This window comes from Pungitius pungitius, chromosome 14 (assembly GCF_949316345.1).
Source record: "Pungitius pungitius chromosome 14, fPunPun2.1, whole genome shotgun sequence".
Classification (NCBI taxonomy): Eukaryota; Metazoa; Chordata; class Actinopteri; order Perciformes; family Gasterosteidae; genus Pungitius; species Pungitius pungitius.
The window spans coordinates 12919801-12947696 of record NC_084913.1 but is presented as its reverse complement, the minus strand read 5'-3'; the positions used below and the strand labels follow the sequence as shown (position 1 = coordinate 12947696).

General features: G+C 44.5%; 1 protein-coding gene across 3 annotated transcripts; it reads left to right on the top strand.

The window, feature by feature from the left end:
• The first annotated feature begins 15 nt into the window (after positions 1-15).
• sos2 (son of sevenless homolog 2 (Drosophila)) lies at positions 16-27535 on the top strand. Of its 3 annotated transcripts, XM_037487381.2 has the most exons (24): positions 17-531; positions 805-957; positions 9842-9967; positions 10146-10277; positions 10909-11073; positions 11194-11400; positions 12338-12481; positions 13200-13310; positions 16793-16891; positions 17513-17640; positions 17822-18477; positions 18593-18674; positions 18826-18948; positions 21801-21913; positions 22186-22408; positions 22539-22658; positions 22763-22925; positions 23477-23594; positions 23697-23869; positions 23964-24080; positions 24589-24853; positions 25009-25050; positions 25225-25328; positions 26367-27535. In XM_037487381.2, the coding sequence occupies exons 2-24, from the start codon at positions 874-876 to the stop codon at positions 26880-26882; spliced, it is 4011 nt and encodes a 1336-aa protein (XP_037343278.2). In that variant the 5' UTR covers positions 17-531; positions 805-873; the 3' UTR covers positions 26883-27535. The 3 variants fall into 3 exon arrangements, with proteins under 3 accessions (XP_037343279.2, XP_037343278.2, XP_037343276.2); XM_037487379.2 differs by having other exon boundaries at positions 17-957; XM_037487382.2 differs by lacking the exon at positions 25009-25050 and having other exon boundaries at positions 16-957.
• Positions 27536-27896: the final 361 nt, after the last annotated feature.

Below are 27896 nucleotides of genomic sequence, written 5' to 3'. Positions count from 1 at the left end.
TGCGTGAATGACAGCGGACGCGTAGAGCAGCGTGCAGGGAGACAGGCAGGCAGGCAGGCAGACAGACAGACAGACAGACAGACAGGCGGCGGAGTTGGTACGAACATCTTCGACTTCTCAAACCAAAAACACCCCGACTGCTCCTCAGCTACGCTGCTCCACAGAAATGCCCCGGAGTCGTCGCTGCTCTTTGGAGAGGGGACTCGCGTTGGATTTAGCGTCCGATCACTCCGGACAAAGATGCCTAAGCGTGAAGTAAACAGCGTAGGAGAAAGTGTGCCTTGTTTTGAGCCGAACGGGTCGTGTGCCCCAACATAAAACTCGGAGCGCATCAAGGCCAGTAGCAGCCTGTGGTGATAGTTAGCTAGTCGGCTAACGCTAGCCTGCTAACGTTACAGGTGTTTAGGCAGCAAATAACCAAACATAACTCGTATCTGCAGTTAGCTGGCAGCACGCTGAGCCCACGTGTCGCGACTCAACACTGAACTCGGCGTGCGTGTTAAAAGCTTTTCAGCAAACGCCAAGTAGCAGGTATGACACTTAGCAACCTTGTTGTTAGCCGCTAGCTTTTTAGTTAGCCGCTGTCCCGTGTTTACAGCCGCAGCTAGGCTAGCCTCACTAGCCACCGAGCTAGCGAGTTAACTTTGCAGCTACATGTGCTTATTTTGCGTTGTAGCTCATTATTCTCCGTTTGACTCGGCTGCGCACCTCCAGTGCGGTTTAGCGAGACTCTTCATATTTGCAAGCGAGACGGTTTGACTCTTTTTTTCCGCCGTGCCTGCCCTGGACTGACCCACCCACAAGGACTATCTACCCGGGGCCGATGCTGACAGTTCAGCCCGGACCACGGCAACGCCAGGAGCCGCTACAGCAATGCAGCCCCAGCAGATATACGACTTTTCAAGTGACGAGAACAGTCACAAATGGAGAGGCCTCTTCGTGCAAGCGCTGCGGAAGGTAATAACGCGATTACTACGCTTACTACTCCTCACTAAGTCCCCCAAATGCCTTTCAAAAGACGTGCCCCCATACATTCACTAGTGTCATGGTGGTAACGTTGCTGTTCTGGTTTCCTCCCTGAACCAAACTTTGGTCATAAGTTTATAACCGCGTCTGATCCACAGCCATAAGAAGTATACATGACATGTAATGTAATGTAACATGTTCCTATCGTTGTTATTATGTTGAGCAATTCAACCATATATGAATGCAACAAGCAGACATTATCCTTCTTGAACGGTTTTATTGATGCTTTTGAATGATCTTGATCAGTTTGTATAGTGTCTTCATTCGTTTATGGTGTTTCATAGTTTTGAGGGTAAACAGACGTCACAAATAACTTGCAGGATGCTGGTGTTACCTCTAAGTTCAAAAGAACTGAAACTTCCTTGAAACCGCTGCCTCTAACTGGAAGCCTTTGTCAAACTCTTTTATTGGTTCCTCATTTGTTCTCACAGAGAAGATGTCTCATGGTTGGTGCAAGCACACCGTTTTTTTATCCTGCTTACATTTCAAATTTCCTTTGGTTATTACAAAGAAATGGGACATGATTCTCATGAATCTAATTCCAACTTTGAGAACAGGAAACATTTTGATTTGAATGTCCTTGGTCAGCAGGAGCAGGACTAAACCGTATCGCTTCCTTTCTGACTGTCTTTTTCGCTTTTCTTGCATCATCTTGGCTTCTCCCTGTCATGACCAGGTTTTTTTCTGTCTCTGCAAACTCAGAGTTTGGGCGAACTGAACACAAAAAGAGTGTTTTTTGTTTCATTGGAAATGTGTTTGTTCGGTTGTTACATGCAGCCAGCGTCACCCTTTAGAGACCCAAAGAGGCTCTGCATGTTGCTTTCGCTTTGAAATCGGCCTGTACGCAAACCTTCAGATTCCTTCATATGTTTATATAGACTGGCACCTCCTAATGCAACAGCTTCATCTTTCCCCTCTTATGATGCATCATGTTATGCCTAGAACGCTCTCCTGAGGGAAAAAAGAAACACTAGAATATGTACGTGTTTCATTGTTGATAAATGTTTATTTTGCAATGTTTTACCTGCAAGTTGTCTAGACTACATTATGGCTCTTATTATGTAATACTATGCAGCTTATCGCAATGTTGATTTATTTGGAAATAGGTGCAGTTTGATATACTGATCATCTTATAGCTGTAGAAGTAATGCTAGCATAGTTTATTTTCAGAGCATGACATACATTTCTCAGTGTCCCTAATGTCTTGATCTGCGCTTCAAGCGCTCACTTTCGACTTTTGCTCAGATCAGTTTTTGGCGCAGACGATCCTCTCCTCCTTCCCCTTTTGTAGTCAATTACAACATAGAACTATTGATACATTTAGTTTTCTTTTTTCTGTCTGTTGTCCGTAACTCAGCAGAGGTGGTGATTCAAGTGAAACTGAGCCAGCAAGTGTTGGGCCGAGGTGCCGCGCTTTCATTGTCTCAACTTGTTACACAACTGCCGCAGGGAAAGCCTGTCAGAGAATGACGCAAGCGAGTTTTGTTATGGTTTTGACAGACTGTGACTCGCTGTTTTTCACAGCTGTCCACTGGTGGGGGGTTAGGGGGGGGGGGGGGGGTCCTTGTTTGAAGGAACCATCAGTGGGTGACTCCGTCCCTGAAACGTATTTTGGATTATTGCTTAGAGGAACGATTAAAGAAACACCTGTTGATAAGCGGCTGCTCCTGAGAGGCAGAGTAGGGAAGTAACTTTGATCGCCCAGGCTGAGTTTAAGAAGTGTAACCTTCAGCTGACGTGGGGGGGGGGACTTGTAGAATTGCTGCATAAGTGAGACTGAATTTTCTCTGAAATCCTACGACAGGCCATAAGCACTGTTCTATCCCCCCCCCCCCCCGGAGGCCGGGCTTTGCCAGCTACGGTTTCATTCCTTTGCCATGTTGAGTTAGCTCAGGCCAATGCTGCGGAGCTCACTGAGCTTCACTGGCCAACCTTTAAAGCTGAGATTGGTGTGGTTACAGGCGTGTGTGTGTGTGTGCGTGTGTGTATTTTCTTTCTTTCATCTTCTCTGCCAGAGTAGTTGCTTAAAATTCTGACCGGGTGACTTCACAACAGGCCGAAGCTTCCCGCTGAGGTCTTGTTTTATTTTAGTGAGTTGGTCTTGCCTCCACTTTCATCCAGGCTCCACCGAGCTGTTGTCACTTCAGAATTAGACGGTTTGAATTATTATAAGCCTCTACTGTGGCTCTCTACCGTATGAGGTTCAGGAGTAAGAGTTTAACATGTATTTATGACATAAGCATCAGAAACCGGTCTTAGTGTGTATCAAGCAGTTTGTTTTCTTTTATTACCTCATACCGAACGTATTGTTGAGCTGTAGTCAAGCTGGATAAAAAAAACTTCCAATCAAAGTAGTGATTGACCCGGTGAACCGAAACGTCTCTGCTCTGAGCTACTCCAGCTAAACTTAAATTAGATTTCATTTTATTGCTGCCACAATCAAATACCAGTAGTGCTGCTGCAACTCCATGTCATCATAGTCAAAGTTTTTTTATTTTTATTACAGACTTTTTTTGGGGGGGGCGGTTATAATTGGGGAAACACGGTATGACAGTATACATGACTTTCCACATTTCCAGAGCGCCGACTTTTAGTTCACCTTCACTGAATGTGTGTTTTGAGCAGAGTTGTATTTAATGATTCCTTTTTCATTTGCATTTCATTCTTCTGCATTCATGGCACAGTCGAGAGGTAGCAGGAAATGACCGCATGAAGACATCAGGCCTGATGTGATGCCCAAATACTGTCTGCACAGTTTTCCCCTCAGAAAGGTGATAGTCAGTGTAGTGACCTTTGCGTTTGACTGGTTTATTGGTGATATGTTGCGGATGCTCCTTTCTGCCACATAGAAGGCACAGTGACGTGTTTCTCTGGCTTTGCTGAAAAGAAATCTCATCGAAGATTATAAACACAACAATTAAAAAATCATAGCAGCGGGAGACCGTTGATGCTTCGCTCTGAGGACTTTGAATAAAGTGGAAGTGCCGTAAACGTCAGCTTGTCGGTTCTGTGCAGCTCGCCGTCACGTCCTTCAAATGAGCTTTGTGTGTGTTGGTTGGACAAGGAACAGGTTGCACTTCCTGTGCACGCACCGTCTACACAGTCAGGCCGATTTTACACACACACACACACACACACGTTCTCCACCCTCCCTAGAATATTGAATCAAGTCTGCAGACGTCAGTTTGTCCTCAGACGGAGAGGATGGGTGGATGAAGGCAGGCGGGCCAGCAGGTCGGGTCACACCGGGGTCACAACCAGGCCACGTGCTGCCGACCGCACGTCCACCAGCCATTGTCCTCATGGTGTGATGTGAGGAGGGCTGATAAAATGTGTGCGCCTGTGTCTAAATATTCAGAATTTTAATTTCCTGTTGTGTTTATGTGAGTTTTTTTGTTTTGTCATCCACTGTATGTCTTGCCACGTGTATGTGTGTGTGTGTCCAAAGAGTACCTCTGTTTATGTCCCTTTGTCTTTGTGTGGTTGTGCGTGTGCCTGTTGTCTCAGAGTTGATCTCAGGCTGGCCTATGGTTCCCCAGACAGTCTGGTTGTAATGGCCGATGATGTCATGGCATGAATCACAAACAGTGACACATGCTCGGGTATAATAACAAGCCCCACCCCCACCTTTCCAACACACGCACACACACACACACACACTCGACAAAGCCACATTACCTGCAACCTGAGCCCGATGCAGCCTCTTGTACACAGCGCGGAGAATGATCAATTGAATTAGAATTGTTAACCCTGTATTAACACTGTCCGGCCTCTATTATTACCTCCCAACTTTTCTGTTCTTTTGCCACCAGCAGAGAGTGTGTGCTGCAGGCTGAGTGACACCGGTGACCTGCATCTCTTCACTGCATGTAACACAATGAGTGACTACACCGTTTCTAAACTACTCGTTCATATTTTTATGTGCACGTAGCAGCTCTTTGCTACAGTTTCCATGACTACCCCAACCCTTCTGATGATGTTGCACTTTTGGGGCAATAAAATCTTCTTCTGAGGTAAATGTCCATGGTTCAGAGATTTGGAGAAATGCTGTGTGTGCTTTTTCCCGTTTGAACGACTAGATTTTGCCCCTTAACTTTCACTTTTGAGCTACACAGTCCGCTGCATTGTTTTCTGTCGGCTCATTATTTCAGTGTGGTGAACATATGGTACGTAACTAATACAATGATATTCTTTTGATCAGTATAAACACTAAAATATATTTTTGTATTAAATAAGGTTGTTAAAATATACGTGATATACGTTTTAAGAAAATTACATTCAAGAGACACTCAATGAGCCACAATTGAACCCGTATTATCAAAAAACCTGTTTCTTTTCATTCTGTATATCAGGGGTGTCAAACTCAATTTTAGTTTTGGGCCAGATACTGCCCACTTTAATCCCAAGTGGGCCAGACCACAATGGGGGGGACACTTTTCAAGCGGGCGCTGTTGAAAGTTTAAGAACCATCAATTGAAACGAGTCTGTTGACACAATTGTGCATAAAGACGCAGGACCACGCACCAGCCTTCACGCAGGGGTCCCCACACTTCTTCGGCTCACAAGTTACTTTTCACGCAACTTTTTAATCCAAGTCATGACGACGCGCCCCCCCCCCCCCCCCCCCCCCTCCAATAACCATAGCGGATCAACAACACTGCATACTGGGAGGGCAAAACAAATTGATATAAACAAAAAACACAACGAGTGTCAGAAGCGATAGCCGAACGGGCCGCACTGTTGGCCTTGGGTTGGACACCTGTGCTGTATATAAATAAATGGACTCCTAATTTCTAAAATGCTCGTTTTGTCTATTGATCGTTTAAAAATCTAAAATGTTCAACTAATATAAAAACCGAAACCAAAAAGCTGCAACAATTAGTTGATTATTCCATTCGTCAATTGTGCTAAACAATGAACGCTTTCATCTATTTCCAGCTTCTTCAATGATTCATACTACGGTAAAGTGAATATCTTTTCAGGTTGGATTTTTATTTGACAGGGATGATTCACGATGATGACACTGTTCCATTCAAATAAAATCCAACCAAAGGTAACGAGGACACGGCATCTCGCTGTAGCCAATGTGCATTAAAGACATTTTCATGCATAGAACCCAAAATACAACCCACTGATACTTGCATAGAGACAAACCACCAGTAAATACATGATTATTTTGAAGTAATAGTTTGCCGCCAAACATTGAACTCTCACATTAAAAAGAAATTATATTTAAACACATTAATGAGCTAATTGTTTCAGCACTGGTTTATCTGCTGATTTTTATGGAATATTTGAGTGTCATTTTACAATTACAGTGGTGGTTAGTTTAATTCATGGATCAGTTTCTGCCCAGTGGGGGATCTTCTCTCTACCGATGCAAATCCTACTGTTTCTATGCGGCTCTGAGGATTATAACGTTGTTTTGTCTGATGGTGAATCCTGGTTTTCTCTCCTCCGGTTTTGGCTCTGCTCCAGTCCGTGTGTAGGACGGGTGCTGCTGCCGCCTCCTCGTACACGCACATCGATACCTCTGTCTGCTGCTATGATTCCCCCCCCCCACACACACACACACCCCCAGGGGCTTTGCTCGATGCGGGGAGAGAGCAGGGGAAGGGTGGGCAGGCAGGCAATGGAACTTCCTGTACACTATCCTTTCTCTTCTTAATGGAGCTGACCCATGAAACTGAACACCTTAAACATGGAACAGGAGCATGTGCATGAAAGCTTACATATGATCAAGATACTGCTCTGCATACATGCAGAAGCAGAGTGGGAAGCATTCAATATAAATCCACATTTTCATCTTGATTGATCAATTCTTCAATCTAGAACATATCATTTCCAAAGAGCCCACAGTTATTTCTATACATTTTATTTTTTTGTCTGATAAAGAGCAAAAAAATACAAAATTTACAATTGGGCGTCCAAGGATAATTTATACCATGAGATAATTTTACATATCTAAACATGTCTATGCAGAGAGAGTCTGATCAGCAAATAACAACCATTTTAATTATTGATAAGTCCAGCCATAACTTGTTTGATTTAAAACTTCTTTCTTTGGTAAAATGGTAATATTCTACATTCAGTTCATTATTAGATGTTAGAAAGGACAACCTCTAAATTGATCATTATTTCTTAACTGGTTTTCCCTATGTTGCAACTGGAAAAAAATACAGTGTATTTGCATCGGATATTGACTATTGTTATTCAGTTACTTGATAATACTTGATGATTCTTCTTTTTAGCTATAACTTTGACAATCCATTTATGAATTGTTGTTGGAGTATTTTGCAGCAGCTGTGATCTTTGTCCTTGGTCTAAGTAAAAGAAATCTGTGTTTGTATTGGTGAGTCCCTTCTCTTGAGCGTATATCGGTCGGTGCACGTTTACAGTGATGATGGAGGAATCCTCTCTTCTCCATGAGACAAATCGTGTCTCTTATTGTCTCCGGTTCTTTGAGTGCTTTTCATATGCAGGACTTCCCCCTTCACTTTTTCCACTCTGTTGCTTTCACTTTGCCAGCGCTTACTTCAGTCTCTGACGCCAACTGTATCAGACCACGCAGCATCCATCGCCCATTAGGATCAGGTTTCAGTGGTACTGTAAATACTCTGAGCCATAGTCATACCTGCACATGCCCCGCATTCAGTCCTCCGTTTTGTTGCCATCACACAGAACTCACAGATTCAGTAGCAGCAGCAGCTCGCTCAAAGGGCATCTTAAAGTCTCTTCTCCCGTCAAATTGATTATTAGGTTGCTTCCATGGAAGTGTAACTCATTTATGATCCGTGCAGACAAGGCCACAACTAATGAGTATTTGATTAGTTTGACAATTATTTGTTTGCTTGAGAAATAAAAGTTACACATTTCCAGTCGGAAGCTTCATGTTCAACCAACAGTCCAGATCACAAATTGTTTCAATGTATTTCTGTAACCGTCTGAAACAGGGTTTGCATTTTAGAAACTGGAACTTTCTACTACATATTTTGTCACATTTACCCTTTTCAATTTCTTTGTCCATTTAATCAGAATCGCGTAGCTATCACTCTAGAAAACATTGCCTCGTTGGAACCAAGGAAAATATTGACTTCAGACAACAGAAAATGATCAAGCACGTTGTTCTCGTATTAATTTACTAATGTACCAGCTCTACAAGCAGGGACAGAGTTCAGCTCTACTGCTCTCCAGCAGCTCGCCTGGTGCCCTTAGAGCGGTTGCATGCGTTGTATTTGAAATCACTTTCAATTGTCCTATCATTCAAATGACATTCAGATGAGTGTATCGCTGTCTCATCCTGACATTGTTGCAGAGAGACGACACTTGTTGGATGTGGGCCTCTCTCAAACGGGCCAACTATTTGGCAAACCGAGTGGAGGGAAACCCCCATACTTTGGGCAGGGTGACTCACCGCTCCTGGTGTCCTGTGGAATTTGGTCAAGTGCCTATTTGCAGTCGAGAGAATATGTATCTCACAATCTACTTCCGCTTTGATGCGCCGTTCTTTTCTTCCCACGTAGGGTTTATTCAATGTGCTTATTTATAACTCTTAGGTCTTGTGAGTGTGCATCAAAACAGAAATGACATTCACGAGACCAGCGCCGAGGCTTCACATTTTCCAGCTACTGCTTTTTTTTCTCTTTTTTTTTTACGAGAATCTGAATGTAGTTAATGAATCACAAATTGAATCCAAAACAGATCTGGGAGAACTTGGGGGTATTTTATAATCCCCCAAGTGAGAATCTCACTTTAAAATTCAACCAATGGACTTAAACTTGAGACGGAGGGGAAGTCCTGCCTGTCTCTGCATCTCTGTTGTGTCAGAGCACAGGAATGCATAAAGCTCTGCCTGCGTCGACCTTTTAACTCTCCTTACATTCCTAAGTCATGGGGGAAACGTTTTGCCATCGTACTGCCTCACTTCACTGTATGCCAGGGCAATTCCATCACTACCATGTGAACAGACCTGCCATTTGTGAGTGGAGAGTAAATATTAGGCGGTGCTTCTATCCACCGCTCCTTCCCTCCCAGACGTTTTCTTTTTCTCCCCTCTAAGTCTGCTTTGGGTGCTTTAATAGTATCCCAACTGACAGCATTCCTGCAAGAGGGCACGGCCTGAATGACGGCAACTTTTTCTTTGGAGGGGGGGGGGGGGGGGTGGTTCTTGTCTTCCACTGGTAGACCTGGTGAAGCCACACCCGCTCCACTTTCTGCACCTACAGCCACACCTTCTGCGCGACCAGTTCCACCCTCAACTGAATAAATCACTATAAGAGACCTTTTTAAATGTCATTCCATTTATATAGAGATAATATTTGATAGATTTAGTCTTTGACATGTCTTTTAGCTTAATTTGAGGCTGAATATTTGCCTTGAGTTGATTTATCTATTGTGTGCAGCCAGATTTTACACAAAGAAGCAGGTGGAAATCTTGTATACTTTATACTGCAGTGGGAAACTTTCACATGTTCTACTTTCCTATATTCTAGGCAGCCACTTTTAATCACTTTACTCAAGTAAAAAAATGACCATCTTTAATGAGACTGATGCATGATTTGTAGTTATTGGCTGAAACAAATACAGTATTTTGTTTTCCATCCGTCTTTGCCTGTACTTGCTGCTTTGACGTCATTCAATGTGACCCTGGCCTCGTCTTGGTGCATCATCCCAGGTGTTGCGATAGTACACAGTTTCAGTCGAGGACACGTCAGTGGTGCAGAAGAGGTTCTTATCCTCGATGACACACCCACTCTGAAGTCAAAGGATGCTCAGCGTCTCATCTCTCCTCCTGCGTTTGTGTCTTATCATTCAGGTACAGAAGCAGGTCCACCCAAACCTCATGGCGAAGGAGGATGCCCTGCAGCACATCGAGGAGCTGATCCTGCAGCTGCTCAACATGCTGTGTGTGGCCCAACCTCGCTCTGTGCATGACGTAGAAGTAAATATTTATTCATATGTGTGTTTCAAATTGGCTAAATGTAATGCAGTTTTGGGGAACACATTCTACCGCATCCCATGTAGCATCCCATGTAGCCAATTGAATACTTGCAGCTTTCAATCACCTTAAGCTTCCAAATTGATCAAGTGTTAAGTTGGTTATATTCTTTCTTTTTCAGGAACGGGTCCAGAAAACCTTTCCCCACCCAATAGATAAGTGGGCGATTGCCGACGCCCAGTCAGCGATTGAGAAACGCAAGAGGAGAAACCCTTTACTTCTGCCCGTGGAGAAGATTCACCCTCTGCTCAGGGTAAAGATTCCTCCAGACCGGATAACTGCTCACACTCCAAAATGAACACATTCTCATTGCTACTTTTTTCTCATTCAGGGAGTCACTATTTAGGTTGAAAGGCACATTTCAGGTGACTGAATATGAACAGTAGCAGGATTCACCATCTTGTTAGATGGAAGAAACGGCATTTGCTGTGAAATCATTTTAGTAAAAGTTATTTTACCTTGTGTTGATGGCTTGTTTCAGTCCTGCATTGGTCTGATTGCCTCAGCAAAGCAACCTCCACGAGCCACCCGCACTTATGACCAATTAGTTCTGCATCCCAGCTCGAGATCTATGGCCCGACACCAAACTCCTTAAATCCCAATCCCCTGTTTGGATGTGGTCAGGCGGCATGTTTGAAGATTTGATTGATAATAATGTTTTTATAAATAAAGGTAAAACAAATAATGCTTTTAACGTGCCTGTTAGTAACTCACCTGAGTGAAGCACATCTCACATTATTCTAATTTTCTTCATAAAGACCAGGGACCTGACCTGATGCTTTAATGACCCTGAACCGGTCTGCTCCTTCTTGCAGGTTCAGATATTAGGAATAGTTTTAAACTGCTCTCTAACCCGTGTTAACTTTTTTTTTTTTCCCCAACAGGAGGTTTTGGGCTATAAAGTGGACTACAATGTTTCCCTGTACATTGTGGCTGTGCTTGAATACATATCAGCAGACATTCTGAAACTGGCGGGAAACTACGTTGGCAACATTCGGCACTATGAAATCAGCCAGCAGGACATCAAGGTGTCCATGTGTGCAGACAAGGTGAGGATATGTGAGGAGAGAAGCTGACGAAGAGTTTGATGGATGCAGGTTTTGGGCTTGTATGATGTGGGACAAATGGCTTTGCATCTTGATTCATAGTTTCCTGTTATTTGTCTCCAGGTGTTGATGGACATGTTCGACCAGGAGGAGGACATTGGCTTGATGTCTCAGTGCACCGAGGAGCCGTCGTCCTCCGGGGAGTTCACGTACGACGACCTGGTGAGGCTCGAAATCGCGGAGGAGCGGCAATACCTGCGAGAGCTCGACCTCATCATCAAAGTGTTCCGCCAGCACTTCCTCTCCAACCCCAAAATCTTCACGCCTCAGGTGAGGAAGACCGGCACACTCAATTAAAAAGTCTACACTTTGCCATCCGCTTTTTCACACATTTCTTTCCTTTGCTGACAAGCTCATTCACTGACTACCAGTCAACTTGGGTTGTAATACACACATGTCAGAGTATATTTAGTACGAACAAGATATTTACACGCTCTGAAATTCATTCATTATTCATAATGTGGTGCCACCTCAAGCGCATCATTTTGCCTTATTTGTCAGAATAGGAGCCAGATTACAATTGCTGCAACAGCTTTAAGTGAAGTTGTGAAGCTACTGACAACAATGCTGTGCTTTCTGTAGATATTTGATAATAAAACATATTTAATTGATCGAATGGATTGATTTAATGGAGAATATTGCAAAAAAAAAGAGAAAGTTCAATGACCCATTGTAAGATGACCCCTGCTCCGACGGATTTATTCAGATACTGATCTGAAAGACGTGCTGGATAGAGGAGCTGCTGCCAGCCCTCCAAAGCCAAACAACAAGTTCCAACTAACTGTGAACCTAATTACAAAGCAATTTCAACCAAAGATTACATCTGAAACTCGGTACTTGTCTATCTGGTGATTCGCCATCAGGAAGCTCTTTTGAAATGTTTATTTATGTTATTTATCTTGTTTATGTAATTATGAGAAACATGGCTGACTTACGATATATTAGCAGGAAGAAACCACAACTTATTGATCATGAATGTGACCATGACAGTGCAGCAGATTCACGTATTCTTTACACTACCCACCATGCAACTCAAATGTGCCTGTAAACTGTCATTGATGTGTAAAATCTGGAGTTCACTTTTTGAAGGGCAGAAGGAGGTAAGTAGAGTAATTAATCCCTTTCCCCGCAGCAGACTTTCCGAGCTGGTTTAAAGATTCAGACCCTTGTTCCCAACCTGTTCATTACCTTTCCGCTTGTCGTGTAGGATGTGGAGGTGATCTTCAGCAACATCCTGGACATCCACGAGCTCACGGTGAAGCTGCTCGGACTGATCGAGGACGCCGTGGAGATGACTGCGGATGGCAGCCCTCATCCACTGGTGGGGAGCTGCTTCGAGGATCTAGCAGAGGTACGACTCTTTTTCAGAGCTGAAAACCTTTTGGTTTTGTTTGTAATGGTAAAAAACGTCATCTTAAGAGTTGCATTCCTAAACTAAAGCATTATCAGGTTGTATCTGATGTAGGCCTCTATTCATTTATTAATTGGGTGAGACTTCACATGTTTGTGGTAAGTCATTCTAGCAGACTAAATCTAAGTCTTTTGAAGCATTTTTCATTATATTGTTAAAGAGGAAGAACGAATAGACATATCTTTTTTGTTATTCTGTGGTGCTGATAGGAAATGGCTCAATAAAATGTGCAAAATGAGTTAGCAAACTGCTGTTTTACATCTGCAAGGGACCCAGAACAAGGAACCTCACGTCCTTCCTGCAAACTCCACAATAAATGCCTCACGCCACCTGAAGTGTAAAGAGAAGACATATTCTTCTGTTTATATATGAATCGTACCACGTTTTAAAGCACATCTTAGGACTCTCACAGAGGTCATTCTGTCGACACAGTTAACATATTTGCCGTGTTCACAGTCATGGTTTGTTTACGTTCCATTAAAAGCATAATTCCTTGCTGTTAATTAGCAGCATTTGTTTATATTCGGGGAGCTAATGTTGAGCATATGATACAAGCTTGTCTCTGACGTAGCTCTTGCAGTGATGCCTCTTCATCGGAGCGTAATGATACTGGGAGGTGTGGACACTAACTGGTGACTTGCTGTCTTCTCGCTGATAGGAGCAGGCTTTTGACCCCTACGAGACCTTGTCTCAGGATATCCTCAGTAAGGATTTCCACGAGCACTTCAACAACCTGATGGCACGGTCAACCGCCGGCCTCTACTTCCAGGTAAGGTGTTCTGTGGTCTGGCCACTTAAAAGGAAACACAACGCAGAAAAGTCAATCCATTGTGTGTCCGTTGTGTCCAACTCCTGTCATTCTCAAACACAAACTTTGTTCAAAAGAAAATGCCATAAAAGTTTCCTTTTTAAATGTAAAGGCATAAGTGGGTCACTCAGGTTCACACCGAGCAAACGGTGCATGAATATTTGTTCCTGTTTTGCTTTGACGGCGACCTGGTGGAATTCCTCCCGATATCGTCTGAGGGCATGTCATGACATATCCAGCGTCCTGTGTACACTTTATTCACTACTGCCGTATTGTTTTATTTGGACATTCTTCACAAGAATAGCATTGAATTATGCTCGATGGGGTGCAGCTCGGCTGCCTTTGAAGATGAAATATTTTCTGGTGTTTTCTCAGGCCAAAGAGCAGCGAGTCGGACCGTTCACATGGACCGCCGTTTATTGTGCGAGGTGTTTTTTTGGTTTTTTTGCCGCTCCTCTCAAGCTTCTCGACACCAATCTGCTATTTTATCAAATGGATATACATTTCTTCTGTTCCTGTTCTTACTTTACGCATGACAGTCACGCCACAAGCCGCTCAGGCTGAGGCCTCGCTGTGTTTACCCTCCGACCACCAGTCTAACCCCAGTTAGAGCAACACCAATGGCACTGTCCTGATTGCCAACACCCACTGTTTATTTTCATACACTCATTGTATGAAAGTGGGGTGGGGGGGGGGGGGGGGGGAGGTTAAGGCCGCAAGAGTTAAAAATACAGCTTTATTTTTGCACTGCAGAGGCAGCGCAGCGGTTTTCGTTTAAAAACACCTTGCATTGTTTCACTTGGTGTTTTTCTATGAAGCCACAACAGCGTGGCTGAACGTCGCTGTCTTTGAGTACCGATGTTTGTTCTAGATACAGATCATATTATTAGAAAGAATTAATTGGCAACTGATCTTAAGTATGGTAACAGTACTTTTATTTTAGGTGGTGATATAATTACCCACCATTACTCATTTTCAAATGTTTTGTTTCCTTTGAATCATACGATGGTAGAATTAATTTCTTATTTGAAATATTAATTAACTTGTGTTCTGAAGAGGTGCGATGAAGGGCGATTCACCGCATATGAATCAATGCATTTTTAAAATTAAAAAACTTGTTTGCAACTGTAATTATTTAAAAAAAACAGGAAATAAATGTGTAAAAGCATTGAATCTAATTGAAACCTTGAATAATGACAAAAAATATCTAAACGCCATCACATTTTTCCAAGTGATAGACTTCATCCTCAAAAAGTCGTCTGGACAACAATCCATAAATCAAACCTTCGTTCACTGCCATTATGATACGAGGCAATCCATTTCAGCGGACTGACCAGTGACATAATTTTTGTAAGACACCTTTAGAAATGTATAATCGATCAAAGGTCGATGTGCGAACCAGAGAAAGCCATCGAGTCGCCACATTTGAGATGCTGGACCTACTGATTGGTTCATCTTATCTAAGCATCTCTCACTCTGCGTTTCGTCGCTGGTTGATGACTCCTCTTTTTATTTATTTATTTATTTTTACTACTACTGTCTCATCCGCGTTGTCCTCCACTGCACCCGGTGTAACTGCTTCCATATATCACCACGTCCCCTGTGGTTCAGATCAAACCCCCTGTTGGTATCAGCCTCAGCTCCTCTGCTCAGCCTCTTGAGCTTTTGTGCTTCATCTTCCTCCCTCCATCCTTCCTTCCTCACTTCCTCCCTCCCCTCCCCGTCCTTCGTCAGATGGATGTGTCTGTCGAGCACTCAGCCCCTGAACTCCACAGCGTCTGGTATTGTGGGTAAATTACATCGCCTTTTTAAAAATAGAACAGGCTGCCACACTGCGGGCCGTTTCTCTCCTGGGGAGGGAGAAGTGGAGGAGGAAGAAGAAGAGGAGGAGGAGCAGCAGCAACAGCAGGAGGGGGCTGGTGGCTCAAAGCGCTTTTCATGTGGAAAATGAGCTGTGGATTAAGACTGCAAAAGACCTGCGACTTGGGTTCACGCAGCGCTGTGCGTGTGAGACGTGGACACGTTGTTCTCCGAGTGGCTCTGCGCCGTATTCTTACCGCGCTTTGTGTTCATAGTCGAGCTGCCGACGCGTGCTCCTGCAGAGACTCGTTTCAACACGTTATCCAACACAGTATCCACTTTATTTCCAGTTAATCTGCTCGGATCAGAGGCCCCTCACAGTCTTTAACATTTTGAAATGCGTGTGTTTGGTTGTGGATCTTAAAGCAGGTTATTTTCGAGTAAGATAACCTACATTGGCTCATTATGCATTTTGTACACAAATAGCATTTTTGTCAAGGATAACAAGTTTAGCTTTTAAAACCTATAAGAAAAAAATATTACTTAATACAAAGTGCCTTGGATTAAGCTTACAAAGTGACTTACATCACATTCATTTTTCACTGGATAACATCTTTTTGGACTATTATGAATTCATAAAGACCCACCTTTACTTTCCCAATACACATAATAATTCAATTTACTATCAAAACTTTCATTCACTGTTCAATCAATCCCAACTAGAGGGGGACATTTTTGAAAATGGCCAGATATTCATTTTTGTTCAGTTTTAGATGAGAAGATAAACACCATTGATAATAATACTATTCATTATTGGCTGTGGTTAGAAGCCAGTTAGCTTAGCATAAATGCTTCAAGCAGTTTGTTTTGTAACCGATGCTCCGTTTACTTGAGTGTATATCTATATAAAAACCTAGTGGTGCCGATCATGATGCAGCTCTAAAGCATGCTGGCTGTCTGTATATCTGCAGGTTGCTGACGTATCAAAACACATCTAAACTTAGGTCATTGTTCCCCTGGCTGTCCATCAGCCTGCGTCAGCCAGCTGATGTCTTTTTTTTATTTTTCCGTGCACACGGTCCCTGTTCATTCCCTCCCCCGGCCGCTGCTGTGGCGTCTGAGTAGTAGAAGCATATTGATTCTGAGTCGTCTATCAGGGGAACGGGAGATTTAAATGGATACTCTGACGGCCTCCTCTCCGGTTACCCTCAAGCCGCTTCTCCCTCGTCCATCGCTCGCCACCCTGCAGCCTTCTTCAGTTTCTCTTACATTATGAAACATTTCAATAATCTGGTCCACACAGCTCTGCTTCTATCATGCGCAGTGTGTCGGACTATTGTATTAAAATATTTTTTCTACTCTGTCAAGAGTACCTGTATTTTTTTTTTAAACATTTTCTTTAGATGTTGTGCTAAATAATAAAACTGAATTATTCCATATTTTCATTTCCATAAGTGAATCATAATCCACGATTAGGAGCCGTGTAAAAATTGAATGGGATTTTCCGCAGCCCTCACCAGTCTTTTTATTACAATCCGACCAGAAGTAGAAGTTCACCAACAAATCAAACCGAAAACATTTAACCAACAAAAATGAATAAAAAAACTCTGTGTCCATCATTAACAGTTCTTCTGTGTCTCCAGTCAGTTGCAGATGGGTTCAAAGAGGCAGTCCAGTATGTCCTTCCACAGCTGATGATGGTCCCAGTATACCACTGCATGCACTACTTTGAGCTGCTACAGGTACTCTCGCTACGCAAACAGGACATTTTTACTGGTTTCAGTTTTTTACTGGTAATTGATACGTTCTTATTTATTTAGTTATTGCTAATTATTATGCTGCTTAGTGTTTAATGGTAAACATTCTGGATTGACATTTTGTGGCATAACCATGTCCGGTTCAAAACTTTTGCTCAAGGTTTCAGCAATGTGGCATATTTAACATATGTCTCTGTATATTGCCTAGATCTCACTGAAATACTTTATTTAGCAGATCCATTGTTTTGGTCTTTTTTTAATTAAGTTGTCAATTTAAACTTATTAAAAAAAACTAATGAACATATCTCTGCTAAACACAACATAAGTGGTGGTTTTATGTGATTATTTCTGGAGAAACAAAGTTTGCAATAAAAAAAAATCAACTAATTGAGTGGTGAACAAAACCAACTAAATTACCAACTCTATTAAGATTGTCACACAGACATATTTTCTCAACCATATTTTCTCAATTTGGCTCAGCTAATGCGGCCGTTGCTGATAATATCAGTAACACATGTGCAGTCCCTGCTATGACCCGTCTCTATATCCTGCATCATGAAAATGCAACAATATGTCCGACGTGTTTGCTTTCTGGCATTTTTGCAGCAACTTCAGGAGCGCAGTCAAGACCAAGATGACCGCGAATGTCTGAAACAGGCGATCACAGCGCTGCTAAATCTCCAATGTAGCGTGGAGCGCATATATGCCAAGCACCAGCCTCGCCGCAAACCCGGGTACGCCTCACCATTCATTCTGTCTGCTATTGAATGTGCCGTTGACCAAATGGCAGAAAGTAGTTAGTAGTTCAGCAGTTGTATTGCAAGCAGCAGGGCCTCCCACTGAGCTGTGATATTCCAGTGGTTTGATGTTTGATTTCATGCATTGATCTCTTCGGTCTTCGCTCCTCCCTCACAGGGAGCCCATGTACCGCCTGTACAGCAGGCAGGTCCGTAGCAAACAGCTCGCCATCAAACGCATGAACGAGATTCAGAAGAGCATCGACGGCTGGGAGGGGAAAGACATCGGTCAGTGCTGCAGCGAGTTCATCCTGGAGGGCCCACTGGTACGAGCCGGCGCCAAGCACGAGAGACACAACTTCCTGTTCGACGGCCTGATGATCAGCTGCAAGGCCAACCAGAGCTCACGGCTCCCGGGTTCGGGCAGCGGGGCGGAGTACCGTCTAAAGGAGAAGTTCGTGCTGAGGAAGATCCGCATCGTGGATCGCGAGGACTCTGGGGATCAGCGGCACGCCTTTGAACTCATCGGAAAGGATGAGAACTGTGCCGTTTTCTGCGCACGGACGGCGGAGGACAAGGCGGCGTGGATGGCGGGGCTGGTGACTCTGCAGTACCGCTCCACTTTGGATCGCATGTTGGACACGGTGCTGCAGCACGAGGAGCAGGCGCATCCTTTAAGACTGCCCTCGCCCGAGGTTTACCGCTTTGCCGTGCAGGACTCTGAGGAGAATATTGTGTTTGAGGACAAAGTGCAGAGCAAAACGGGCATCCCCATCATTAAGGCCGGCACAGTGGTCAAGCTTATAGAGAGACTCACTTACCATATGTATGCTGGTAAGCTGCTGCAATAGGCCTTTCTACTCAAGAGTTTCTTACACTTATTTGCAAGGATATATTGTGTTGTTTTCATTTGTCCGTTTGTTATCTAATCTGTTTCATCTGTTTGTAGATCCTAACTTTGTGCGCACGTTTCTTACAACATACCGATCATTCTGCAAACCACAGGAGCTTCTCGCTCTGCTGATAGACAGGTATGATTTAACGAGGCCGCTGTTTGTTGTTATTGTTCAGATAGGAATACGGCAAAATGTATTTTTCTGGGCAATGTATCCGTCAACAACGTGGTGGTGTGGGTGCCCTGATCTTGAAATATCACACGTCTGATGGTTATTTTCCTTTTAGGATTGAAATCCCTGAGCCAGAGCCGACTGAGGAGGACCGCCAGGCTCTCTGGAACGGTGACCAGCCAATGGCGGCCGAGCTCCAGAGATTTCGCAAGGAGTACGTGCAGCCAGTCCAACTCAGGTACGGCGACCGTCTGATCCCAGCTGATTGTCGGCCGTGAGGCTCCCCAGAGACCAAGACAGACAACTGCAAGAGTCTCACTGAATAGAATTATTCTCATATATATATCTCATCGCTAATTGAAGGGCAAGTGTGTAGAATTTAGGGCGGGGCGGATTGCAACCAACCGAATACCCCGCTGCTCCCTCCTCACTTTCCAAAACTGTAAACGAGATCCGCCGATTTAGAAGGTGGCTGGTTTTGCGTTTGGCAGCAAACTTTCCCGCATTTCACAAGTGTGCTGAAGACTTAAGGAGAGTTCTGGAGAAACATGGTGGACCCCGGTGAAGATACGATGGCTCTAAGCAATGAAAAAGATAAAGATTGTTGATTGTGATTTTTACACAAATGAAAACATTTAGTCTCAATTTTATATTTGTATTTTTATATTGTATATATTTCTGAAGATAAATCTCATAAATCCTATAAAGTGGCATCTTGTTAGATGAAAATAACAAAGAAGTTGGCATCACAGCCCTATTTAGAAGGAATGGGGGTCATGAGACAAAAGGAAGTTGGGTTTATTTCTCGCCTCATCTTAAATGTGCAGGGATCAACTTTAAGTGCATTGTCCGATGGTGAATGTTTTAAAAGGTTACTTTTGCAGGTGGCATTACACAATTTGTTACATAATGTTTTTTCATTTCAAGGAGTTTGTTCTGTTGGGTTTCACAACTTGTAGACTAAATGTAAAAAGTTGTTCTTCCATCTTCAGCTGCTTTCTTTCTATTTTCCCGGCAAGGCCTTTCAAAATGCACAAAAGATCTTGATTCTCTTTGTCTCCTGTTGTTTGGCTCTTTCACATTCTCGTGTTAAGGCCTGAACCTTCTCCGTGTGCCACAGAATTACTTTTGCATTAGACTCTGTGTCCTTATAAGGAGTGACTGTCAGGAATAGTCCCGTAAGTACCATTAAAAACTCAGAGCTTCTCGGAATCAGACTGCACCACTGCTGCAGTTAAGAGCAGGAGGAATAAACTCTTTCAGAAACGGTTAAAACACGAGTGAGCCGTTTTACATTGTGATTTACAAAATGTCTTCTGGTAACGTATATCGCATGTATTGTGACACGTCCAAAGATCGCGTCAAGTCTGTAATGAGGCTGAGTTCAGAACAGACATTATAACTCTGATGATGACAATGGTCCTTCTCTATTTAAGCATAGTTGCGATGTGGTCCAGCAGTCAACTTCAAATACAGGAGACTAAAAGTACATGAAAGTAACTCTTCAAGCAAAGCGTTCGCCCTTTAAATAAATGTTCTATTTTTAAATGCCCACTCTGTAAAATGGTGAACTGACGGGGTGAGGACTAAACACTGGCCAGCAGCCAAAAACTGTTAAATGAAGAACTTTGTCTGCAGAATGTGTCTATTCTACCAAGCTTTCTTTCACTCATCGACTCTTTGATTCATCTAAAGTAACAATTTAGTTGCTAGAGCTCCTCCGCATGTGTAATGGTTGCCGTGCATACACCTGTCTCCCACAAGGTTGGCATTTTGATCATCATCATTATGAGGGTAATGCTTTGTACTTTTTTGTTTTTTAAAACCGCAACAACTATGGTACAAATCTCAGACAATGTATCTCCCTCACACCTTTCCCCACCAACTGTCCAAGAAAGGGTAAAAGTTTTTGGGGGGGTGAACATGTTTATTTCCGTTTTTTGGTCAGTTTTACTTTAAGGGAAAATATTGTAATGGAGACAGTTTTTACAAATACTTGAAATTGAATGTGTGTGTGTCTGTGTGAGATACTGTACACGTGGAGGACGATATATACACTCACCCAAAGGATTATTAGGAACACCTGTTCAATTTCTCATTAATGCAATTATCTAATCAACCAATCACACGGCAGTTGCTTCAATGCAAAACACCAGGAAAAACATCCAGTATGCGGCAGTCCTGTGGGCGCAAATGCCTTGTTGATGTCAGAGGTCAGAGGTCATGGGCCGACTGATTCGAGCTGATAGAAGAGCAACTTTGACTGAAATAACCGAGGTATGCAGCAAAGCATTTGTGAGGCCACGACACGCAAAACCTTGAGGCGGATGGGCTACAACAGCAGAAGACCCCACCGGGTACCACTCATCTCCACTACAAATAGGAAAAGAGGCTATAATTTGCAAGAGCTCACCAAAATTGGACAGTTGAAGACTGGAAAAAGGTTGCCTGGTCTGATGAGTCTTGATTTCTATTGAGACATTCAGATGGTAGAGTCAGAATTTGGCGTAAACAGCATGAGAACATGGATCCATCCTGCCCTGTTACCACTGTGCAGGCTGCTGCTGGTGGTGTAATGATGTGGGGGATGTTTTCTTGGCCCACTTTAGGCCCCTTAAAGCCAATTGGCCATCGTTTAAATGCCACAGCCTACCTGAGCATTGTTTCTGACCATGTTCATCCCTTTATGGCCACCATGTACCCATCCTCTGATGGCTACTTCCAGCAGGATAATGCACCATGTCACAAAGCTCCAATCATTTCAAATTGGTTTATTGAACATGACAATGGGTTCAAGTGGCCCCCACAGTCACCAGATCTCAACCCAATAGAGCATCTTTGGGATGTGGTGAACTTCATGCCCTGGATGTGCATCCCACAAATCTCCATCAACTGCAAGATGCTCTCCTATCAATATGGGCCAGCATTTCTAAAGAATGCTTTCAGCACCTTGTTGAATCAATGCCACGTAGAATTAAGGCAGTTCTGAAGGCCAAAGGGGTATTAGTATGGTGTTCCTAATAATCCTTTAGGTGTGTGTGTATGTATATATAAATCAATTAATGCTGTAATACTGTTTTTACCTCGCAGGGTACTCAACGTTTTCCGTCAGTGGGTCGAACATCATTTCTACGACTTTGAGAACGATCCAGAGCTGAGAAGCCGATTGGAGGAGTACATCTCCACCAAGATTCAGCTTAGAGGTCACAACTACACGCCGTTCAAATGTCTTTGAACAAACTTTGCTCAATTTAGAGCGTCAATTTAAAAAAAAAAAAGTTGTTTCACAATAGAAAGTTACACACACTGTTGTCCTGTGACATGACACAAGTTGTATGCATGAGGTCTCTGATAATTGAAATTTAAAAAAACACATGCAACATTAATTAGACAACCTTGTTTGTGAGAGATTTAGTTTTTTTTTTACACCTGCTTCAACATGCATCAAGATTTTTACACACTGTTTTCTTTTTAGGCAAGTCCATGAGAAAGTGGGTTGAGTCAATCAATAAGATCATCAGGAGGAAGCTGCAGACGCAGTCAAATGGCGTTAGCCACAACATCACCTTCGAGAGCCCGCCTCCTCCCATCGAGTGGCACATCTGCAGAGTGGGTCACGTGGACACGTTTGACCTCATGACCCTTCATCCCATAGAGATCGCCCGGCAGCTGACTCTGCTCGAATCTGAGCTTTACAGGTGAGCTTCATTTGATCTTTTGCATTTTTTCTGGTTGTGGTGAGATATTTGTTCAAGGGAAAGTATAAACGCCTTCGGGTTCAGAGTTGTTTCCTTGCCTTAGAAAAATTATGTTTGTGTTCCTCAACAGAGCCGTCCGGCCGTCGGAGCTGGTCGGCAGCGTCTGGACCAAAGAGGACAAAGAGAAGAACTCGCCGAACCTGCTGCGCATGATCCGCCACACCACCAACCTCACACTGTGGTTTGAGAAGTGAGTCTCAGGATCCAAATATCCTATTTAAGATCCCATGCCAAACTGGTTCTAAAGTCTTGGAACAACTTTTGTTTTGTCTACCTTTTGTGCGTTGTTCTCAGGTGCATCGTAGAGACGATGAACCTGGAAGAGAGGGTCGCCGTGTTATCGCGGGTCATTGAGATTCTGCAGGTTTTCCAGGAGCTCAACAACTTTAACGGGGTCCTGGAGGTGGTCAGTGCCATCAACTCCGTCCCAGTCTACAGGCTGGACCACACCTTTGAGGTGAGGAAAACTGTTGGAGCCATCAGAAGAAACATGTATTTAACTAATACTTTTAAACCCCTGGAGATAAAGAAGAAAATCCCACCAATAAACTCCTTTTTATAGATCCTTACTTTGGGGCTGGTACAACAAAAAACGAACAATCTTTGACCTTTTGGACATGGGAAAGTCCATGTTTAGTCTAAATCAAAAGGGATAATCATCTGTATTTACTAACCCTTTTAAAGGGAAACACACGCTCAGCGTTACATTTTTAGACTCTGAACTTTCTGATTTTAAGAGGAAGCTTTAACAATCTTAAAGGCTGTTTTTTTGTAGTCATTTAGAATTGCTATGGGGTGCCTTTATATTTATTGGGGAGGGAAAGAAGGTTTTATTGACAACTTGCACACTGTTGGCATGTTGAGATGCTGTTGTTTGGCCTTAATCAGCCTTATTGAATTAGCTATTAAGAAACATCTCTTTATTGTTTTGGCATGCATTTTAACTCTTAACTTAATACCAGGCTCAGACCATAATTAATGGGACTTTTACTCCCTTCTGTGCCGCAGGCAATACCAGAGAGGAAAAGGAAAATCCTGGAAGAGGCTGTGGAACTGAGCCAGGACCACTTTAAGAAATACTTGCTTAAACTCAAGTCCATAAACCCACCCTGTGTGCCTTTTTTTGGTGAGTCTTTTATGATATCACCCTTATTTATATTTAACCCAGCAAGAGTTTCAAGTTTCTCCATTCCTGTATTTTGTTCATATAACACGTCTTCATGCCCAGGTATATATTTAACCAACATCCTGAAGACTGAGGAGGGCAACCCAGACTTCCTCAAACGTCACGGCAAGGAGCTGATCAATTTCAGCAAGAGGAGGAAAGTGGCTGAAATCACAGGAGAGATCCAGCAGTATCAGAACCAGCCCTACTGTCTGAAGGTGGAGCACGACATCAGGGTGAGCGCTCACTACTCTCATTTTCTCTCTCAAAATGTCTCTCCAATCCTTAACTTAAAACATCCTCTTCTGATGTTGTCATTTTCTTGCACAGAGGTTCTTTGAGAACCTGAACCCGATGGGCAACAGGAGCGAGAAGGAGTTTTCCGACTACCTGTTCAAAATGTCTCTGGATATTGAGCCACGGAATTGCAGGCAGGCTCCTCGATTTGTAAGTGTCCAGGCTGCATTGTTTCTGTGGCCTGAAGTGAGTCCCTGATACACATTTATCGCAGATAGGAGAAGAAAACAATGTTTGGATCTTGGTATATGAGTCATGGCCGTAGGTCAACAAACGGTACCAGTCAAACGTTGGGACACACTTTCTCATTGAAGGAGAAAATGTGTCCAACATTTTGGACTGGTACATGTTACATGTGCTGTTACTCTGACTAATCTGCCGGATATGGATTATTTCTTTAGGATTTCGTTTTTTTGATATGTTCTTTTGCATCTTGTGAACAGAGATGTGGATGAACCCCAAAGTCGTTATGACCACAGACTCTACAGGATACTCCTTTGTGATAAAACCAGGAGTGCCGGAGTAGATTGTTTTTTGCCTGCTGCAGTCTTAACAATTTGCTTTGAAGCAAGGAGACCTTTAGACTGGCAAATGTTTTAGTGGGCAGTTTGCAAGAGGAAGACAGTCCGTTGTACCGGTTGTGCTTCTCGTCCTGCAGCCCAGGAAGACCATCTACCCACTGAAATCCCCCGGGATCCGGCCCGTGCGAACGTCTACCTCCGGCACCCTGAAGTGCCACCCCGTCGCCTTGGAGAGGGAGCCCCCGCATAAGATCACCTTCCGCAGCATCGCCGAGACGGAGCCGGAGATGCCGGCGTCGGCCTCGGTGCCCACCTCCCCGAACACGCCGACCCCCCCACAGTCGGCCTCCTCCGACCTCAGCTCGGTCTTCATGGATCACGACCTCAGCAGCTCGTATGGCGGTGAGTTGACTTCTAGCTGTGGTGGGCTGTGCGATGGAGGTGTAGCTCCACATGATGCTGTTTTTATCATTGCAAAGAATCAACTGTGCTGTTTCTGCATGAGAGCAGGCACCTTTCTTGACAAATCAATCATCTTCGCCGTTTAAATTTTACAGGTAGCAACTCCATATTTGCTCCTGTCCTTCTTCCGCCTTCAAGTGAGTTTTGGCTTTTCTGTTTTCAATGATTTCTTTATTTTCTGATTGCTTTCTGCTCAACTTTCCAGAGAATCTTTCCTATATTCACCTTGTGATCAATGTGCCGTGACAGTGAGCAGTTCCTTATCAAGATCCCTTATACGTGCTGTTTAAGTGTCTCTTTCTTGTTCTCAGAGTTCCAGTCTGCGTCTTGTGGCAGCCTCCATCAGCTCGGGGAGGAGCAGCAGAGGCCTCCACCTCTGCCGCCGCGAAGGAAGGACGCCATGTCTGAAGCCAAAGTAAGACCCGTGAATCGTTCCCCACTAGTCATACCCATAATTAGGACACTTTAAAGACGTGCTGCGAGCCTCTTGCGTATAAATGGATGTCTGTTACCTTTTAAGCCCCCGCCAAACCAGTTGACTCGAGGGTGATTAAGCCTGTCGCCGCCAGGGAAAGCTCTCTGTATGTGGCCGCATACGTTAGCTCTCCCTTCCAAGTCTCCCTCATTAATCCTTCCTCTCAACGCAGAGTTTCTTTGCTTCTTTTTTTGTTTACCTGGAGCACCTACTTGGAGAGAGATGCTGCTCAGTCACTATGAACTCTCCCACATGGTAATTACTCTCCCTGCCAAAGGGGGGGGTGGGGGGGGGAGCATTCCATGCTCCAGCTGTAACTCGGTTTGATAGGTTTGAACATATTTGTGGTGAGTGCAAAAAACAATTCAGTTCTTTTAACGTGACGTATTGGAGATTAATTTTAGGGTGTGTTTTGGGCAATTTGAACGTCTCCAGAACCTAAAGGGGACTCACAGATTCCTGTGGGGAGGGGGGAGAGAGAGAGGGAGGGAGAGGGAGAGAGAGAGTGAGATAAAGGCTAGATGTCGTACGGCGGAGTGTATAACGTCCGCACATGGCGGCCATCTTGGTACAGTCAGCTCGCTCACCCATAACATGCTGTTAGTGGTACATGTATAATAATAACTTGCTTTAAATGAATTCACCTCTCCTCAGAAATTACCCGATGGGAATACTTTGCCTTTACATTTATATTCTACTGGTGTGTTGACTGCCAGTGTGGGTCCAACTTTCTTTGGAGACTACAATGTTTACTTGTATCTTTGTTTTTCCATTTTCCTCTTGCCAAGCTGAATACTTTCATTTTCTTTGTTTGTTCATTCATTTTGAATAAGTGAAGGTATTCAGTATAAACGTCGTCCACAGTGCACAAAATGTTGACCCTCACTGAGCACATCAGGGAGACATGTTCAATGACGCTGGGTTGTTGTCTTTTGTCTTTTAACACAACGCTAATCTGCATCCGTCTCTCTGCCTCAGCTGAGCTCCAGGTCCGACAGCCCCCCCGCCATCCCGCCCCGGCTGCCCCCCCATCTGCCGAGGAACCAACCTCGACCGCTGGTCTACAACGGCCCCCCAATGGACGGCCCCCTGCCCAGCCCTCCCCCTCCTCCTCCGCCGCCCCGCGACCCTCTGCCCGACACGCCTCCCCCGGTGCCCCAGCGGCCCCCCGAGATCTTCATCAACTACCCCCTCAACATGCAGCCTTCCCCCGTGGGCCGATACCACTGGGACTTCAGTTCCCCCAGCTCGCCCAACACCCCGCCCAGCACGCCGTCGCCCCGCATCCCCCGGCGGAGCTGCCCGCTCAGCGCCAGCCAGAACAGCCTCTACCCGCTTCCTGTCTCCTTCATCGCCCCGCCTGTCCCCCCACGCCACAACTGCAGCCCCCAACTCCCCAAACTCCCTCCAAAGACATACAAAAGGGAGATGCTGCTGCAGCCGCCGGCGCTCCAAGGCCTCTCATTGGTGGAGAACACCGACGGCAGCCAGTGAGTCTGCGTTGTTTTTGTGTGTTTGAAATGCAAACACAGTGGACTACGACACAGTGGACTGCAAGCTACTGATCAGGAAGAAGAACTCTGCTCCACACGCTCGTTACTGCACCCGCATCCACCAGTCCCCGCTGTGCCTCTCAGGGGATCAGTAGCTCCGCCTTCATCATGAACCCTCTGTGCCAATGAGAAACCCTCACCGGTGTGCCAGCTAATAAACAACAAGGAGTGGAGTGTTTGTTTGTTTTTGTCTCTATGGAGCGGGACTGTTTTGCCTGATAAAGGTTCTCACAACTTACACTTAACCCCACGTCCCACTCTTCTCTGTCTGCGTGTGTGTGTGTGCGTGTGGAGGGGGTTTGGGGGTGGCTTTGACTTTGTAGCGTCAAACGTCATGCTTTGTTTCTTTGGGCATTGACGTGATCCGGAGTCGTGCTGCAGCTCACAGATTTACGGCCCCTCTCCCCCGTGACCCACCTGGACGTGGTGGCTGTGAGCAGCAAACATTTCCATTGATACGTTTTTCCTACAAACTGATAAACAGTTGCCAAAGTCTTATTTTATGCAGGGGGAAAAGGGATTTTTTTTTTTTAAACAAATGTGACATTAAAAGAAGCTCATGGCGGAGGCCCCCCCCCCCCCCCCCCCCCCCCCCCCCCCTTGCATCTCCACTGTACACTGTGACTATAGACGCAGGTCAACTGTCTCCACTCTTTGTTTGTTTTTTTTAAATCTGAAGACAGGCCTCTCTGCGGGCACAAATTGTTGCCTTTACGAATCCAACGGCGGTGACCTCTGACCCCCCCCCCCCCCCAGGCTCCGGTCCTCTTGGCCCGGATGGGACGGCGAGAGCCGAGAACACTCCATTTGCACATCGAGTTGGGGCCGAGTCGGCAGGTTTCGATCAGACTATTGAAACCGCCCCTCAGCGGGGAGGACGCTCGTCCCCCTCCTCTACCGATCCCCTTGCAGACGCGCTGCGCTGCTGTCTTGACACTGTGCTCTTCCCTGAAAG